At 32.8% G+C, this 20,482-nt stretch overlaps 2 protein-coding genes and 1 long non-coding RNA gene across 12 annotated transcripts; 2 read left to right on the forward strand and 1 right to left on the reverse strand.

Annotated features, from left to right (window-relative positions):
* Positions 1-136: 136 nt before the first annotated feature.
* LOC103858871 lies at positions 137-5,086 on the reverse strand. 10 transcript variants are annotated; one of them, XM_009136306.3, is made up of 7 exons: positions 3,956-5,086; positions 3,297-3,497; positions 3,119-3,210; positions 1,720-3,001; positions 1,496-1,638; positions 1,213-1,393; positions 137-1,129 (listed from the first exon to the last, which is right to left on the reverse strand). In XM_009136306.3, exons 2-7 carry the CDS (start codon positions 3,433-3,435, stop codon positions 519-521), a joined length of 2,448 nt encoding a protein of 815 aa, XP_009134554.1. In that variant the 5' UTR covers positions 3,436-3,497; positions 3,956-5,086; the 3' UTR covers positions 137-518. The 10 variants fall into 10 exon arrangements, with proteins under 10 accessions (XP_009134554.1, XP_009134553.1, XP_009134557.1 ...); XM_009136305.3 differs by having other exon boundaries at positions 3,297-3,500; XM_009136309.3 differs by having other exon boundaries at positions 3,119-3,189; positions 3,297-3,500; positions 3,956-5,082.
* A 115-nt stretch (positions 5,087-5,201) lies between these two features.
* Positions 5,202-10,349, forward strand: LOC117132385. Its single transcript, XR_004455962.1, has 2 exons — positions 5,202-5,729; positions 6,618-10,349. It is a non-coding gene; the product is annotated as an uncharacterized LOC117132385 (long non-coding RNA).
* A 6,577-nt stretch (positions 10,350-16,926) lies between these two features.
* Positions 16,927-18,478, forward strand: LOC103858873 (probable aquaporin PIP1-4). Its single transcript, XM_009136314.3, has 4 exons — positions 16,927-17,254; positions 17,436-17,731; positions 17,856-17,996; positions 18,085-18,478. Exons 1-4 carry the CDS (start codon positions 16,927-16,929, stop codon positions 18,184-18,186), a joined length of 867 nt encoding a protein of 288 aa, XP_009134562.1. The 3' UTR covers positions 18,187-18,478.
* Positions 18,479-20,482: the final 2,004 nt, after the last annotated feature.

Here is a 20,482-nt window from a genome sequence, read left to right on the forward strand (position 1 = left end):
CTCTACGTATCGTCCAACCAATCTCAACTTTTAATTACTCTTTCTATCAATTCACCGATCTTGTGTTGTGTATATATTTCTAATTTTCATAAATAAAGAAAAGGACTCGAAAATTGTCACCGCCCAGATCACACTCTTAATCAATGATACCTTGTTATGTCAACTTCTGAAAATATTACACACAAATAAATCAACGAGAACGAAACACTACCACATCTATCTGCATCTCAACATACAAACACACAAACACTCAAATTACAAATAAATATATTATAGATATATTATATACCTTAAAAGAAGAAGAGACCAATGGCAATGGTCCTGTCTTTGAAAGTGATTCTATAATGGCCCCACCACAAACAGTCTCCAGGCTGATCGTAAAAGGATCTCTTCTCTCTCTCTCTCTCTCTCAGCCGTCTCAGCTCTATGAGAGAGTTATTAAGTAATACAATGTATCTACATGGTTCTACGCTAATGAAAGTTAACAATGGTGAGAGTTTTCACTTTTCATGACCTTTTTATAAAACAAGGATGCTCTCATCAGTCTTCAACTCAGCTGGAACCAGAGAGTGCTCACTGTTGTTGAGGCAGTTCAGAGCGAGCTCTTCAAGTAATTCCTCGAGAATCAGTTCACTAGTTTCAAAGCCAATGCAGTCAATGTCACATCTGATGTCTAACCAGTTTCCAGATTTAGCCAAATCTTTCCTAACTATTTGATCCAGCGCGTGAGGGAGTGGCAAAGGCAAGAGATGCCAGTAGACCACTTCTTGAACCTCGTGAACGATGCTTTTGACGGTAGAGAAGACTCGGGTTCTTGGTGCAACAAACGAAGCCCATGGAGGGCAACAGCAGAGCTCCATGATTACTTCGTTGATGCAGTCAAAGAGGAGCTCATGGTCATGACAAAGCTGGTTTGGAGAGAATGGTATGTTGCTGATCAGTGCCGGTTCAAGAAGCTGGTCAGAGAATTGTGCCTTGAGATAGAGCTCTTCAAAATCCGACACAACAGCGTCCAAGACAGATCTTACATACTTGAACACCACTTCTTTGTCACTTGTGATGGTTCTGACAGAATATTCTTTATCATCGAAGTGGATACACCATGGTTGCACTTGTGCTTCTTCTTCATCTGAGTCAATGTTTGCTAATTAATTACTAGAATCCAAGTTCAGTAGTAGATGGATGAGATGGGATCATGTTTTTTTAACATACCAGACTGAGATCGCATTTTTGGTGGGCTTATATCATCTTCAATGAAGAGTGGCTCAAGAACTGATATTGGGCTTGACCATTCCGGAACATGTGATTTGCACTCCTCCTCACTTTTAGCTAAACAGTGAGATGGTGATTCCACAGAGGAAGACACTGGTGGTTGTCTCTCTTCATCAGAAGCCTGTACAAGAAACAAAGCAGCAATTTCTTCAATTCAAAGTCCATTAAAAAGAAGAAGAAGAAGATAATATATTATAGTGCTGATTAATCAAAAATGACTTGCCTGTTTTGAGATTATACTATCTCTCTGTGCATTATGAGCTTCAGCTTTGGGTAAGTCACCAACCAAAGTAGGGATTGCTTCCTCTGGAACTATATCTATCTCATTAATAATCATTACATCATCTGTAGAACCTGGAAGATTGGCTGGTTATTAGATTAATTAACTCTATTCTTGAAAAAAAGAGTAAACAAAGAGGCTTACAATAGGACAGTAATAATATTTACCTGCAGTGTTAGCAGTTCCATCCTCAATGTCAACACTTTTATCAGTAGGTTCAGTTTCTGTTGGTTGGATAGAATTGTCAGGTTCCTTGCTTATATCAGCATTTTTCATTGCATGGTTTGGTAGGCTCACATGAGTTTCTCTCTTGCTGATGTGCACAGCATTGATGAAATCAGCAGAAGCAGACTTCCTGTGTGAAGGTGAGCTCTTTTCCCATGGGCTGCTTAGAGGAGACAAGTAGTCAGGAAGGGAGAGAATATTTCCCAGGCTGCTGTTTTGAAACTGTCTGGTCGTTGAGTTTGAATCTACATCTCCATTGTTTAACATTAACATCTCAGAGAGATGTTTCTTGGCCTCTGCATAAATGTTAGACACCCTTTGCATTCTATCGTCTTCATTGTTCTTCTGAGATTTTGATGAAGGCTTTGCCATCCGCTCGAAAAAGAAATGATCTTTAGATGGCACATTAATTTTAGGAAACCCTCTCTCACGCTGCTCCTTTCTGATTGCTTGTTTCAGCTTCCTCTTGATCTCTGAAAGAAAGAAATGTGAACTGCTGTTTCTCTCCTTCTCTATTTTGTTTCTCATCAAATGAGACTCAGGTGACAAACTTGAAAAGCTTGCTGATCTTGGCTTCAGTATGAAAATACGGTCTGAAGCTTCTTTCTCTCCTTCTTGTGTTCTCTCAAACAAGCTCAAGCTTTCTTCTCCTTTCTGGCTTTGAGGCACAAATATCTCTGGATCTTGCAGAAGTTTGAGAAACAAATCCTCATCTGATCCAAGAATCTGAAACACTTCCATCAAGTCCTTGGATGTAAGGATTATTTCACTATTTTCTCCATGTAAAAGCTTCTGACTGATTAAAAACTTGACCAACTCCCTCAGCTTTTCTTTATAATCTTCTTGGCCGTGTTTGTGGTTCAGCATCCCATTCTTTGCACGGCTTCTGCGATGTAACTCTGCACAGAACTCTTCGACCATATTATCAATGTCAAGACTTCTCTCAGAGCCCTTCTTAGCTCTGCGATTAACTTTAGGCTCTTCACTTTCAGCAGCTGTGTTTAAAATATGGCTAAAATCACCGCAGCTGTTCTTGCGGGTCTTGTTTTTTCTCCTATGGTTTTTCCTTCTTCTTCCTTCGAGTTCAGAGTCTGACAACTGTCCTGTTTCAGCATTCTCCTCCCTCTGCTTCTTGATTTCCTTGTCGATGAGCAACTCTTCTGCTATGAGTTTCTTCACACTTGGCTTTATAATCGTGATCGTGACATTGCCTTCTTCACCAACCTTTTTAACAGTTTAAGGAGCAACTTCGATTAATCCACAAGACACTCTCAACAAGACCAAAAGAAACAAAAAAAAAAGTTTTAAGGATGTTTTATAATAATAAGGTTAAAAGCTTACATGGGTTTCTTCAGATCCTTTGTCACGGCATTTGGACTTGTCAAGTTCATTGTTCCTAGGACTTCCAGCAGCTGATGGAACAATTAACACAACTGTTAACCAAAAAAAAAACTCTTTCGAATGTAATGAAAAACCAAAAAAAGAAAAAGAAAATGCAGTTGGGTAATAATAGAACTACCATGCTTTGGTTCGAAAAGGAGCTTGTGAGAGAGTGGTCCATGGCGGAAAGTAAACATATTCATAAATCCCCACATGCAGCCTAAATGATCCCTCTCCTGTCCAGCATCTGCACGACGTCGAGTTTTCTTCTTGGCCATGGCTTTCTTGTGGTTTTTATTCAGTTTTTTTTAATGCTCTTTTCTTAATCAATTAGGATAAGCTGCTAAAAAGAAGAAACAACAAGAAAACTATTAAGCAGCAGCAACAAATAAGACAGGAAACACCACACAGAAGGGTGGTAACATATGGAGTTCATATATCTAGAAAATAACAAGTCTTGTAAATTGTACTTATGTACTTTTTAAACAATCTCAGATCCTTGAGAAACAAACAAAACAATAACAAGGCCCAAAAAATTCCACAACTGAATATTATCCTTGTGAAACACTCTAATGGAATTCTTGAGGAATAAATTAACATAAGAAGTAAAGGATCATCTAACCACTTTCTACAATCCAAATCAAACTTTCTTTTACACTCTACTGGTTTGATTAGGCAAATATCAATTGTGACGAAAGGAAAGCATGATGATGATGATATAGAGAAACTAGTCACATGACTTATGGAGCAAGATCAGATACCTTTCCCTTTCAGAAGAGACTACAGAGTAAAAAGTACCTTAGATTCTTCTGAACTTCTTAAATTCCAAACTTCTCTGGAGGGCAACAGCCATAAACAAAAAGTCTCCCAAGTTGCAAAGCAGAAGTAATCCTCAAACTAGCTCCAAAACGTTTATTTGATGCCAAGATTCAGACAGGGTTTATCTTAACAGCATGGCCTGGACTAGTTTTGATCGCCGGACAAAACGGTTGTGAAGAATAAAAAAAAAAAGAGAAAGAAGAAAATATTTGGGATATCTTTCAAGGCAAGGCGAGAGAGAGATAGGTTAAACACTAAAAGCGAATGGTCTCTATATCAGTTTTCTCAAGCTTATAAAACTTCATAAGTGAGAGAGAGAGAGAGAGAAAGGACAAGAGCTGGCATATCTTGACGCTTTAATCTCCAACTACATTGTTGATCTGACAACTTTTCCAGGTTTTGTCCGGAAACCAAGCTTCCTTAATCATACCAAGGTGGAAAAGCTTTGATGATGAATCAGAAAATCGAAGCTTTTAATTTTCCAGAGTTGATCAACAACCCAAAACAAAAGATAGTATTCAATTTTGGGAAAGTTGGTTCAACCAAACAAAAAATGAACTTTATAATACTGTTCATGCATTAAGAAAAAAAAAGATATTTAGCTCTTATTAGTGGGCATCTTTTGACAAAACAAAGAGAAATATTCAATTGAGTGTCTTATCTATCGATGAACCGACAAAAGCATTAGTCTTCATGGAGAGAGGATTCTCTCTATTGGGCAAAAGGCAAAAGAAAAAGTGTGTGTGAGAGAGAAAGGTGGAAGCTTTATTCGAATTTTACAACCCAACAACGTCATGTGGCATTAAGCTCCCTCCACAGAAGAAAAAGCTACACAGTTGGACAAAAAAAAAAGAACAGATTTTGGATGGGCCCATCTCTATAGAGAGAGAGGCAGAAGCTTTAGATAGAAGAAAAGTGTTCTCAGAGTTTTTCAAGTGCCTTCATCATTAGCCTGGTCACTGGTCAGTAAATAATTGATCCCTCATTTCTCTCTTTCTTAGAGCTCTGAATTTGAGAAGTAATGGCAGTGAAATAGATTCTGTGGAGAAGAGAGACAGGCAAAAATCGGCTTGAATTGATCAAAGTAAAAAAGTTAGAGGATACAGTAACCAAGGTTCTAAAAATCAGTCTAGTCATATTTAAGCATGTGTACTATCCGAAACGATTTTCCGACTTAAATTGATTTAAATTATTCTAAATCGGTTAAAAATTATTTAAATCGATCTAAATTTGTTTAAATATTTTAAATTAAGAAATAATATTATTACAAATCTATAAATTTATCTAATTTCTTATGTTTTGTATATATAATTTTGAAATTCATCATAATAATTTTATGATTAAATTTAAAAACTAAAATAAGTCATAAATGTATAAAACATATAAAATAAATATATAATTTGTTAACGTTTAGGTCTCCACTAAATCCCGTATAATTTGCTTAGTCGCTGATCTTCTATAAAACGCCTAGTTACGCCTACCAATTTTTAAAACATTGACTGTAACAATTAGAAAATAAAAAGTTGGAAAAAGAAAATTGGGCGTCGTCATTGATGGTCTCGCGTGGCTGCTTATGGAAATGGAGAACACGCCATTCTTTTGGGATGATTACTACAATATCATCTTTCAACCAACGCCATTATATTGTAGTATGTATGCCATTCTCATAAAATAAGTAGTTTTTTTTAATCATCTCTATTAAGGTTTGCTGATAAAGTCTTACAACTTAATTCAGTCAGAGTCATACATAGGGGTGTCAAAATGGGTCATGACCCGTGGGTTGATCCAACCCAATTTGACCCAGTAACCGAAATGAACTGTTTATTTTTGATCCAATGGATTAATGGGTTAAAAGGTTAATGGGTTAACAGGTTAACGGGTTAACAAGTTAATGGGTTAACAAGTTAATGGGTTTATTGGGTTGGGTTAATTCTGACCTATTTTTTTTTCAATTAAAAAAAAACATGAGTAAACTCAGTTCTAAGGTTTGATAAAATTGAAAAATCATGAGTTTCTCTAAAGTCCAATCATTTATTCGGTGGTAAAATGCGTTTCTCGCCAAAACGTGTTTTCCCGCCAAAACTACAAAACAAGTTTTCCCGCTAAAACTGCAAAACTCGTTTTCCCGCAAAAACACAATTTTCCGCCAAAACTGAAAAACCAATTTTCCCGCAAAAACACATTTTCCCGCCAAAACCGCAAAAACTCATTTTCCCGCCAAAACCGCAAAAACGCATTTTCCCGCCAAAACCGCAAAAACGCATTTTCCCGCCAAAACCGCAAGAAACGTGTGTTCCCGCCAAAACCGCAAAAACGCATTTTTCCGCCAAAACCGCAAAAACCGCATTTTCCCGCCAAAACTGGGAAAACTCACTTTCCCGCAAAAATGCTATTTTTCGCCTAAACCACAAAAAACATTTTATCATTTTGATCAACTTGGTCTTAACTTAAAAATAATTTATTATAAAGATGTTGGATCGATGGGTCAACCATTAACCAATCTAACCTATTTAATTTAATGGGTCATGGGTCAACCCAACCTATTTAATAAATGGGTTGGGTTGACCCATGACCCATTAACCGTAAACCCATTTGGGTTTTGGGTTGGGTTGACCCATTTGATCCATTTTGACACCCCTAGTCATACATACTACGATAGAACTTCTATAAATTAAAAAAGTTGAAACTTTAAAATTTTATTAATTTTTATAGATATTAATTTATAAAAGTTTCTTTATTTAGATTTTTTATTTTAAAAGATATTTGTTTTAAAATAAGAAAAATGTTTGATTTTAGTGTACAAACATTAATTGTTATTTTTTTAATTTGACATTTATATTAAATGTATTATACTATTTGGTGTATATAATATATATTGCATAGAATTTAAATATGGTTTTAAATATAATATTACTAAATCCCATCAAACATATAAAGATAATTCTATTGTGAATATATAACAAACAATATAATAGGTTGTTACTTATATAAAATATGTATACATATAAATTATTAATTTATAATTTTAATGCGATCATATATTTATATAGAATTTTTTAAAAAATATTATATTATTATTTTATCGATTTGTGTCAAATTTTAAACCGGTCTAATTTAAAACAGATAAATTAATTAATTTATCGAGTATTAATTGCCGACAGAATTAATTAGCTCACGTTGTCTTGATTTCATCTATCGCCTAACAAAAGTCGAAACCATACGTTTAAAAAGAAACGTAATCGAGTAGATTTTGACCATGATCGGTTAGTTCCATTGAGTCTCCTTAAGGCAGCTTAATTCAGTCAGGGACAATACTCTATGTAATATGTGTATGTATATGTATATTACCACGTATCAGTGTATGTGTGTTTATACGTAAAAACACTCACATTTACCAATCAGTAGACCACATGGCAAGGCGCACGCGCACAAACGTATTTATAGTATAGAATTATAGATAATAGAATGCTACAAACATGGTACATTGTTTTTTTAGGTTGGTACTTATCGACCGACGATATAATAGTATATGGACATTAACTGATTAACTTGCTCCCACTAAGGAAGTCAGTGACCTGACAAAGGCGATTTTTTCATGGTGGAGCATTATTTCCCGAATACACATACTATCTAATCTGTATAAACACACGCAAGTAATTTGTTTTTGCCAATCAGTGTGTATAAATATATAACTTAATCAAGATTATAACTTAACTAACATTTATTACAGTCTTATATAAATTAGGTTAGCATTTATATTTTGGACATGCAGTGCATGGTCTTTCAAACAAAACCACCCCATGTGAATAATTATCCAAGTATCATTTTCAAAATCCAAAATATCACCAATGTGTTATTTTCAAAATTTAAATTTATCTAATATCACCAATGTGTTATCCGGCTTATTCGTCTCAGATTTTCACTAATAGGTATAGTTTTGCAACTATCTAGATATAATATCTTAATACCACTTAAACTACAAATCAGATATCTAATTCATTATGGAAAACAGTTAAATTAACTATAATAAATAAACAATAAACAATTATTTTGACTGGGATACAAATTCTTATCATTTACATGTAGACATAATAATTATGCATCTTGAATACTTCATTATATATATATACTAGGATCAGTCCGTCCTACCGGCAGTATAATACTTTACTTGTAATCTAAATTATTATTTTTTGTATAATTTTTTAGTTTGTGTTTTAAGATTTCATTTGCAAGAAATGTGTACGATAATGATCTTTTGTCTTTTAAAAAGTTATAGGTCAGGAGAGATTATATGTAATAAAATATATTTTTTTGTTTACAAAACTTGTTTATGTTTTCCAAAAAAATAATAATAGTTGTCTATGTATTAAAATATTGTGGTATTGATATACTGTGAGCGTTTTAAATGGTCTTCATGTTGTTTCATTTTACAAAAAAAAATTGAATCTATACTAAAGTGTACTAATGGAGGTTATATTATTTTCTATAATTTTAAATTAAGTTTTGATTTCATATGAATTTAAATATACCTTAAATATACAATGAACCGCGCAAATATATTATGGTAGGTAAATAAAAATTTTGTTTTGTTTTATTTATTATGAACAAAATAAAATTATATGTACTAATATTATTTCATTTCCATAACTGAAAAAAATATTCAAGAAAGTAAGCTACATGAATAAAAGTTAATTAAAATTTAGATATATCAAAATATCTTTTATCTAGTTCATTCAAATTTTTATGTAAAAAGTAATTTAATTTACAACTGATTTTTTTTAAAGAAAATGACCTTTAGAATATGAATTATCGTCTCCAATCTTAAAAAAATACAGACATATAAATAATTTTTATGGTTTAGTAATTAAATAGATTTATCGATCTAACTATATATACAGTTTTGCAATCGACAATATATATATAATTTTTTTTGTTTTAATTTGATCAAACTAAACGTGTAATTGAAAAATATTCTGGACAAAATGGTTATGTTTTAGCATAAAACTATTTTTTTTATTAATCGTCTTTAATTTAATATATATATCAAACAAATGGTGGAGAAAAAGTGTCATCACTATCTCTTTAATTTCATATATTTCCTTTTCTTTTTCCTAGTCTTTCTCTCTTTTCCTTTCATATTTGTTTTCTTATGCAAAAGAACCACCGTGAAACTCATGGTTCCATCGCAACGGCCGCAAATCCTTGCACCACCACTGTTCGCACATCTTTCACCACCACTGCCGCAACTCCTTCATCGCATCTGCCCCAACTCCTTGCACCATCACTGCCGCAACTCCTTCACCGCTGCTACCGCAACTTCTTCACCGACTCTGCCACAACTCCTTGCACCGCCACGCCTCTTCTTTGTCTCATTTTGATTGGTTCATAAAAACAAAAACAAACAAAAAAATATTATATAATTAGAATAATATTTTGAGAGTTTTGGATAAGAACTACCAATGCTGATGCTCTAATAATGTATATATATTTTGGACAGTAGCAAATAGAAGAAAATATGGCAGATACTAGAAAAAGGGAAATCATCCAATAATCAATAGAGTAGATTTACTCAGTGATCATCTAATGGCATTGGAGGAAGCGATACACACTGATTTTATCCTCAAACCTGATAATGTACCATAAATTCCCTAAGCATAAAAGATGTCTTAACCCAGTGGTAGAGTGCGTGACTTTTAATTAGTTGGACTCGCGGATATGGCAAAGGGTTGTGAAACATAGAATCCATACTCAACAACTTATATGTAAGGCCGTCCCTGGAAATATGCAAGGCCGACCCTGGAAATTTGAAGCTGTTTGCGACTGAGTAAGATTTCAATAATCATTTTTTACAAATTTGAGGGAATACGTCTATGTAATTTAAAAAAAAAGAATGGCCACTTGAAGCGAATGTTTCATTTGATTTTATCCATGACTGGTTCTACTTACAAATATAGAGATTGGGAGTGGATCAATCACTCTTTTTGGTTCAATGTATGGTCCCCATTGGGAAAATTATTAAGCTAACGAGACATAGAGGTTGTGTTGATCTTGGCATCCTTTTAAACTCCATGATCGAGAAAGCTGTTCAACAATATAGACAAGAGGCATAGAGTAAACATCTGATATTGATTGAAATTGAGATTTTACGCCTCAAAGTAGAGAATCTGAATGTTGAGGCAGGTTTCACCCGGCCCTACTCCAGACTCGCTCCAAGAATCCAATACAAAATCATAAAGGCCTGAAAATAGGTTCACTAAAATTGAAGGCTCGAACTAACATGGTCAATCGTAAACGTAAGAGAATCGGGAAAGTAAATGCGATCTTTAGAAAATATTAGTATTGACAAATACATTTTGTTCACTATATATACTATGTATGTATTATTTAAGACGATATGAAAGATAAAGTTTAAAATTTCATAGTTTATATTCAAAATTTACAAAAGTATAGTTTTTCTTGTATTCTAATTGTCATTTACATATGAGAAAAAGACTAGAATAGCACTAAACCAAGTTTTTGTTCCCAAAGTAGCACTCAAGGCTCAAAGTCACAAAAATAGGTTTCATTAAAGAGGTAAATATACACTTATACCCCTTGGGTTAATTAATCCAAACCTTAGGGTTTAGAGTTAAGGGATGGGGTTTTGGAATTAGGGTTTAAAATTTTATAAAAAATAAATACTAAAATAAAAAATAAAAATTTTAAAAACAGTTTCAAAAAGTATTTTTAAATTATAAAAAAAATTTGAAAAAAAATAAAAAAAATTCAAAAAAAAAATTCAAAAAAAAAATAGAAAAATTTCGAATCTGAAAACATATAATCTGAAACTATAAAAAAAATTTCTTTTATTTTTATTTTTTTATTTTAATTTTATTTATTTATTTAATTTTAAACCAAGAGTATTAGGGATATTTTACCCTTTAATGAATGTCATTTTTGTGACTTTCTCCTTCTAGTGTTATTTTTGAGACATAAACTTCAAAAGGTGATATTATTGACAATTGCCCTTTACATATCACATGTTTATTTATTAACTGGTTGAATATTTATATTCTTAACTTACCACTGCTAATTATTGATGAACAATTGAGAAAGTATCAATATGGAGCTGGAACAAGAAAAATCAAGATATGCGATACTTGCTGCATTATATTCTACAATACTTGCACTTACAAAAATTTAATATATTCTCCAAATTTTCTCAGCATGTAGCATTTTGTTTTTTCAGCATGTAGCATGTAATCATATGCTATCTATTAAGCCTTTCACCATTCAATAAAAATCAGTTTAACACCAAAATTTCTAAATAGTATGTATTATGTAACCTGGTCTACAAAAGAAAAACAGATTGCTAAAATCAATTATTAAGAAATTATTACTTATTAATCCCACTAGGTCCTTGTCCGCGCTACGCGCGGATAGTATTTTGAATTTTTTTCATATTTTTGTACTATTATGTCAATTGTTTAGTTTCATAAAATGTTATATTTTTACTGTAAATTTGGAATTAAAAATCTAATTTTTCCTTACTGTAAAGTAAGTTAATTTTTTTGAATCTTACTACAACACATTATACACGAAGAGAATATAGTTGGTCTTTATATTCTTATTTGGTGTAATATTGAAAATTTTGATGGTTAGTTTAAATAGTTTTTTTAAATTATATATTTTAGGATTGATTTTCGTGACTATATTCTATAATTGTCTTAAAAAATGTTTGTCCCATATAGACATCCACATAAATATGGATTTCTGATAAATTTGTTCATTGAGATATTTAGTTTCACTTTCAATTTTATTCTCTTTTTTGGCACCCTCATGCTAGCTTGTGGGGCTAGCCAACTTGGTGCAAAAGGGTTTACAAAAGCTGATCAAGATGCGCGTGATCGGACACCTTTTGCTACGCTATTCGTACGGAATTTTAAAGATTTAGGAATATAAGCAATAGAAAGTTTAAAAAATTCTTTGGATACAGCCTGTATTTCGTCGAGTTCTGAGTCCAATGCAGGCTAATCTTCCTCCTTTTGAATGAATATAACCAGTTGTTCACAGTTGATTGAAAGACCATCTCTCTGTGTCCAAACTTCAGTATCACTTGCATTGCCCATAGTAAACCTTCAGCTTCCGCTTGCAGTGGTGATTTGGTGCGTGTATATCGGCCCTTGCTCCAAACAGCATTGAAAAATCACCATCCATTAACACAAAGCCAAGTCCAAATATGTCTCTTTCATTTATCCAGGATGTCTAGCAGGAGCATTTCTTTACGGAGGAACAATTGTGTCCGTTACCTCAACTCCCATATCAATCTCCATAATCTCATCAGTACGTTGATCTATCCTCCAACACTCTGCTTCAATTTTATTCGATAATGAGAAAGACATAATTCCTACGACACTATTAATGATTTTTTTTTTGTAACACTGATACGGCAAATTTATGTTTTATTTAACAAAACTCTTATTTTAATTTTGTATTAAAGAATCAATCATAGTTTATATTATCCATAATTTTAGTAAATTTGCTTATTTGTCATGTTTTTATTAGGTTTTAGCTAAATTATTGATTTATTATTTATTTTTAGCTAAGTCACTAATTTATTAATTTAAAAAATACCCTTAATTAATATTTTATATATATATTAAAAAATGAATTTTATTTTAATAATATTAAATTTCTACTTTATATTAAAATTTAGTTGTTTTTCTTATTTGTCATATTTTATTAGGTTTTAGACTTTTAGATAGGTTATTGATTTATTATTAATTTCTAACTGATTCGCTAATGTGTTAATTAAAACAATACCCTTAATGAATTTTATATATAATTAAAAAAAAATTTTTTTAATCATATAAAATTTATATGTTATATGTTATATTAAATATTTGATTCTAAAATAATATAAAAAATTATAAAAAAAATTTAAAAATAAGATAATTCTTATATATATTTTGTTGTTATCTGAAAACAATATTTTTATTATAAAAGTTAAAAAGATACAAAAAAAATTAATTAAATATTATTCAAGAAAAAAACATTTATATAAACATATTTTCTAAACTATTTCTAAGATATTAGTGTTTTAAAAAATTTAACACGGGATGTTTAGAACACGGGATTATACTTATGAGAGAGTGACTCGGGAATGGGCTAGGAGATGGGTCTAATGGGCTGCGAATTGTTGAATTTTTTTTTTAATTGCAAGCCTACTTCGTGATGACCTGGTATATTGGTTGGTCATGAATATTTATGCACATGTGGATAGGCTTAGGAAGCAATGATTTAGCTCCTTTTATATAGTAGGATTTTATTAACATAATCATTATAATTTAATGAAGGGGTGATATGTCATGTCATATTGACATGAAACTTTGGTCGGGACCGTCCCAATAAAACATAACACATGTTCAACGGGTTTAGTTTTATCTTCTGCCAAAAATATGTTGGCTGGACGGTAGCTGACTGTGCATTGTGGTTGCGTTACAAAAAAGAATACGTCTCATTAACTTTCCACAATGGTGTCTTTTTCACAACACTAGTTAACCTATGATAAATAAATACAGATATATAGTAATCAGCCTGATAGTAATTACTATTTGGATATCCATTCGGATTTTGATATTACTCCTTCAGATTCAGATATCTAATCTCTTCTAATTCCATACACATTTGGGTATCATTCCTACTTTGGTTCAGGTTTTTCGGATTAGGTTTGGGTTCGGGTTCGAATTCGGTTATCAGGTAAAATGCTCAGCTCTAAAGTCAATAGTAAAAAAATCGAGAGCAAAAAACTTAATCCCTTTTCGTCATTTTAATTTGTGTTAGCCGTAAAATTTAATTTTTTTTTGTGCATATGAAATCTTAAAAATAATTAAAATGAGTTATAATGCTTTAACTCTTGATAATGTATTTTAGAGACCAACATTTGTATTCGTTATTTTACAATTAATAAAGATTATAGTGTTGCAAAATGTTAAAATATAAACAAAAATTATTATAAAAAACACAATCCGCGAATGCGCGGTTATCACCTAAGTTGTGTATTGAACTCTTGTGTTTTTCTTTGTTTAGATCTAATCCTTAGATCACAAAAAAACATGTGATTTTTGTAACCTTTTTAGTTATTACTATAATAATATTTTGGAAGGGGTAGCTGATGTGTTTGATATGGGAAGTCTATACTATTATTTGCGAAGTAAATTTTTGGAATCGAGCACTCACGTTAAAAGTTAGAGTGGTTAATAACGTTTATACCCTTAATGAATAAAATGTATAACTAAATAAAAATGAAATTTTAATTTATTTAATTAGATAATTGATTAAAATTAATAATAATAAGAATTATCCTGAAAATATAATTTAAAAAGAGAGATAATTTATGTATACATTGTAGTGTTATCTCAAAAAATCTTTTAGTAAAAAGTTAAAAACATGAATTATATAACTAAATATTAATCAAATAAAATATATAACTAAATTTAAAAAATAAAAACGAAATTTTAATTTATTTGATTAGATAATTGATAAAAATTAATAATAGTAAGAATTATCCAAAATCTGAAACTATAATTTAAAAAAGAGATAATTTTTGTATATATTGTATTGTTATCTGAAAAAATGTTTTGGTAAAAAGTTAAAAACATGAATTATATAACTAAATATTAATCAAATAAAATTCTTAATTATAATTAAAAATAGAATATTGAATTATCCAAAATCTAAAAATATAATTTAAAAAAAGAGAGATAATTTCTTTTTTTTTTTGTTGAAATTTTAAATTGATTATCAACAAAAGAAAAAATTACAGGCCACTGAGGTTTATGCTTTCAGAGAAACAAACACAAATTTTTGCAGAAAAAAAAATAAGTTACGATTGCTGAGAAGAGGTCCGAGCTAGCCATCTCTGCATCATGTCGCTGTAGAAGCTTGGTTTCCGCTTTCGTAGGGAGGAGATCCTGTTCCTAATGGTCTTGTCGATATATCGGACCATTTGGGCTGCGCTAAGGGGATTTCCCTGGTGGCGTCTGATGTTCCTCTCGCGCCAGAGACTATAGATACTAGCTTGGAGAGCAAGCTTCAGGAGACATGTATCAATCTCCCTCCGGCGAGGGGACATGATCGATGCGACGGTGATAGCCCAGTCGGGGTTCACACGAGAGCCCAATAGGAAACCTACTAGCTCGATCCATACCGTAAAGGAGTAAGGGCAGGCGAAGAACAAGAGAGATAATTTCTATATATATATATATATATATATTGTATTATTATCTGAAAAAGTATTTTAATAAAAAGTTAAAAACAAAAATTACATAATTAAATATTAATCAAATAATTTTTTTAATTATATAATTAAAAATATAATATTTAGTTATTTTAAAATTTATTTTAATATAATGAATATAGTGTACAAAGAACTTTTTAAAAATTATGAAAAGTATATGCCTATATGGTATACGAGTATCGAAAAAATCTGAATCTTCATAAAGCTGCCAGTTTTTTCTCCAACGGTCCAATAGGAGCGTGATTGGTAACTACAACAGTAATTGGAAGTAATTAATATAAAGAAATTGAGAGGAACACTAGTGGAGTAAAATAGTACTCCCTCCGTTTTTTAATATAAGTCGTTTTAGAGAAAATTTTTTGTTTCAAATTATATGTCGTTTTCGGTTTGCTATGTAAAATTTATTAATAATTAATGTTGTATGACCAATGGTAATATATCTTCTATTTTTCTATTGGTTAAATTGTGGTTAGGTAAATAATTAATGATGGTTTTGTTCAGAAAATATAAGAAATTAATGGTTTTTTTAATCTACGTGCATACCTGTAAAACGACTTATGTTAAAAAACGAAAAAAAAGTTGTCACTTCCAGTGTAACACCAGTTTTTCATAACTAATTTTACTCTGATTAAACAGTTACTAACGAAAAGATAGTTAGAAAGTTTTTAACTTGATTGGTATGTAATAGCTGGAGTGAAAGTAGAAGTATTTTTCTAAAAATATAATACCACTTGTAACAAACAGTCAAACCCTAAGTGATTTCGTTGGTGTCAGTTTTTTTTTCAATTATAATTATAAGATAGTCAGTTTCTTTTTTTTTTTTGGTTGTTAAAAAAAAAAGTCAGTTTCTTTTTCAACTATAATATATCTTTTTTACCATAGTAACTGCTGGGCTTTACCGGGATCGTCCAAATTTATCGATTTATTACCGTCCACAAAGTGGACCCAATATCTGAAAGAAGAAAAGAAAAGACAGGTCAGATTTTTGTCTTTTTACCAGAGCACGTCGGTATGTTCCAGAGGTCTCTCCGGTCTCCTCCCTCATTAACTTTATTTAATACAAATTACCAAACTTTTTACTTACATAATTATTCAATTTTACACCCAATCACATCATAAATAATCAATAGAACGGCACTAGACTAGTTGACAAAAAATGTATAGAGAGATCAGTCCATTAATTAACAAAACAAAGAATATGTAAGTATGGTAACTAGCATTTCCTGTTGTAAACAGGCAGCAAAATAAATAATTTGGCTTGTAACGATCACGATAATGTGGTGAATAATGATTAGTATGAGTTTGCTATACAATTTATGAATTTAACTATGATTTTTTTTTTACACACAAACTATGATTTCTTAAAAATAAACAAATGGGCCTATACACGATCACAATAATGTGGTGTTTTTTTTGGACAACAATTATGTGGTGTTAACTATTTGTTATTACTGATTATTGACAAAAATAAAACTATTTGTTATACTATTCATTTTCTGTCTTGTCAAATAAAATAAAATAAAAGAAAATTGAAATAAATGTTTGTAGACGTTAGGGCATTTTAATATTATTTTCTCTATAAATGCACTCTCTATCCATCACACACTCTCCTCCACACAAAAGAGGAAAGAAGTAGAAAAAGCTCAACACTTTAACCTTTCTAGAGAGGAAAATGGAAGGCAAAGAAGAGGATGTGAGAGTGGGTGCTAACAAGTTCCCAGAGAGGCAGCCGATCGGTACATCAGCTCAGAGCGACAAGGACTACAAGGAGCCACCTCCTGCGCCACTGTTCGAGCCCGGAGAGTTAAGCTCATGGTCGTTTTGGAGAGCAGGAATCGCCGAGTTCATAGCTACCTTTCTCTTCCTTTACATCACAGTGTTGACAGTAATGGGAGTGAAGAGAGCACCAAACATGTGTGCCTCTGTGGGAATCCAAGGCATCGCTTGGGCTTTTGGTGGCATGATCTTTGCTCTCGTCTACTGTACTGCTGGAATTTCTGGTAATTAATTTCCTCCATTTTCTGGTTACTTGTAGCCTACGGAAAGTCTCTTGTGTTGGTTTCTCTGTAATTTGGTTTTAGATCTACGGAATATGTCTCTGTGACTCTGTTAGAAAAGTTTGGTTCTTGGATTCTTTGTTGTTGTTTCTGTAACATATGTTTGTGTGTTTTAATGTTTCAGGTGGACACATCAACCCTGCGGTTACGTTCGGTCTGTTCTTGGCTAGGAAGTTGTCTCTGACCAGAGCTGTTTTCTACATGATTATGCAATGTCTTGGAGCCATCTGTGGCGCCGGAGTCGTTAAGGGTTTCCAGCCAACGCCGTACCAGACTCTCGGTGGCGGTGCCAACACTGTCGCTCCTGGCTACTCCAAGGGATCTGGTCTCGGTGCTGAAATCATCGGAACCTTTGTTCTCGTCTACACGGTCTTCTCCGCCACCGACGCCAAGAGAAGCGCCCGTGACTCACACGTCCCGGTAAGGGATCTCACTTTTCCGGTTTACCCCGGTTTGATGATGCTCAGAAGTGTTTGGTTCGTACTTGCGCGACTAATAATTGCTAATTTTATTTTGTTTATTAAAATGGAAAAAAAAATGGTAGATATTGGCACCGCTACCAATAGGGTTTGCAGTGTTCTTGGTACACCTGGCGACAATTCCGATAACCGGGACCGGAATCAACCCAGCTAGAAGCCTTGGAGCCGCAATTATCTACAACAAGGACCACTCCTGGGATGATCATGTGAGTCATTTTAAAAACATTTATTTCTTGGTAATTATTTGAAATAAAAGATTTTTGAAAATTTGAAATTTAATCGTGTGTTGGGCAGTGGATATTCTGGGTGGGACCATTCATTGGAGCAGCTCTAGCAGCACTCTATCACACGATTGTCATCAGAGCCATTCCTTTCAAGAGCAAGAGCAAGAGCTGAAGGATGATGATGAAACAAAATAAATATTCAAATGTCCTTGCTTACTATTTTTATCATGTAGCTTTTGTGTGTTGCAATGTATTTACTACTCTCTTTAAGGAGGAGTCTATTTTAAGAATGGTATTTGGTATTTTGTGAATTTCTTGTATGCTTTTAAAGTACATTGGGTTGTTCTATGTGTTGTTTAGTTGTTAATCATCTCTGGTTTGCAATGTACTTCTACACTGTTCTTTGTGTTGCATCTCAAAATGATTTGGGGTTTCTATTGTAATAAAAGCGTTTCAACTTTCAACGTAGTGCATCTGTCTCTCCTAGAAAAGCATAATTAATTTATGCGGTGATTCATTCAATTATGTAATGGCGAAACTATCTTGGGCCTTACTTATGCTGCGAAGCCGAAATCGAAAAAGTGTAGGCCCAAAAGAAAGCCAGTGGCATATTGTGAGAATAAAGTTGCTTGCTTTATTTTTGTCTCTGCCTCCTCCTATGGGTATCTTCTACGGTATGGGTATTTCTAACCCCCGTTCTATTTTTCACTCTAAAATAAAATTTAGAATAAAATTCTATAGTTGATCATAAAAAAAAAGAGTAAAATTCTATTTCTCATTCTATTTTTTAATTTAAAATAGAATCTAACCTATACTAAAAGGGGAATATAGTCAAAGGAGAGCCTGTCCACGTTGGATTAAATAATCAACCAATCAGAAGACATTAATTTGCCATGTCACAACACCTTTGTCGAGTTATTGGACCTTCCGTGTTGTCTCCAAAAATTAAATCATGGCCCGTGTAAAGCCCAGCTGCCAAAAACCTATCTCCTAAGCATCTATCAATACGACTCTTCCACTTCGTCTTCTACGTCTCCATCTACTGTAAAAGGCGTAACAGACCCCCTGATCAATCAGTGATACTCTTCAATCCCCCTTTGATGGTTTCGTTCCACCTCCCCTTCATTCTCCACCTATATAAATCATTACATCTAAACCTAAATTCAGACAAAATCGGAAACTTCCACAGAAAGAGATCACGCTATAACCATGAACTCTGCTAAATCAAACGGAAAGGTAGGAGTATACAATATTTTGTGCTCTATATTGATTATATGACTTCATTTTTATTGCATTTGTATATAGAAAATTCTTCTGTCTACTATTATTGTTTGTTTCTGATGGCTGTGGATATTGGGTTATGCAGTGTGTTCATGAAGGAGAAGATAAATTGAGTTATATTTAGTTTTGTACAACATCATCTTTTACAGTGCCTTGAACAAGACCTGAACCAAGATCGCTTGATCTCATGGAGCCAACATAACCAAACTGATAAAGAAGGAAGAAGGATGATCATACAGGCCTTCCAGCGCAATTGCCTCCGGCGCCGTCGTCTTCTCTGAGTCCTCCTTATCGACTTGGGAGGACAAGGATTCATCTTTAGGTATGCGTCGGTGGCGGTGGCGTAAGGCATCAGCTTATTTTCTCTCTTAAATGCTTAGATCTCCTTGGCTCTCATAAATTTGGTTCATTTGATCATTTCCATTGATGGGTTTGCCTTCGCTCACAGATTCCTGTTGTGTTGGAGTTTATGCCTTTTGAAACTTCCTCTAAGCATCTCTTCCACTGTAAGTATTTTCTCATCTTTTAAGAGATTAGCAATAATCTTAATGTTTGATCTGATTTTGTTTGACATATCTCAGTGATGATATAACTCATTCTGATGTTATATATATGAACTATTCTTGGTAAATTGTGATGATATATGCAGGGGATATCAAGCCAATGAAGTGGGCGAGGAGGGTGAGAGCGGATTGCGGCAACAAAGATCGCGTTTGTTTTCTCCTTTCAATTTGCTCTTCCTTCTCTATTTTGTTTGTTCTCCCTTCCTTCTTTCGGTTTGGTCAATTATGTTGTTGTTTCTTTTGAGATTTTCGAGTTTATCACTATCTTCAAAGTGGCTGTGTTGCTAACCATGGCATACGTCTTTCTTCGAGTGTACAGCGAAGGCAGCAGTGGTAGGGTTTACCAGTGTGGAATTCCAGAAAGGCCTCTCGATTGTGAACCTTTATATGTAAGTGAAATACCTTTGTTCCTTATAATCTCTAACTTCAAGTATTTGATTTGTGTTGTTTTGGGAATGAGATTTTTCCATTGGTTTGATTAGTAAACAACATTATGTTGATATTGTTCTGTGCAATAATATCAATTTGGTTTTATATTTTTATGTGTAGAGAGGATAAAGTTGCTCATGATTTTCTGAAACAACACACACTTCTTCTTCTTAATCCTCAAAGATGAATCTACCA

Source organism: Brassica rapa, chromosome A03, assembly GCF_000309985.2.
Source record: "Brassica rapa cultivar Chiifu-401-42 chromosome A03, CAAS_Brap_v3.01, whole genome shotgun sequence".
Classification (NCBI taxonomy): Eukaryota; Viridiplantae; Streptophyta; class Magnoliopsida; order Brassicales; family Brassicaceae; genus Brassica; species Brassica rapa.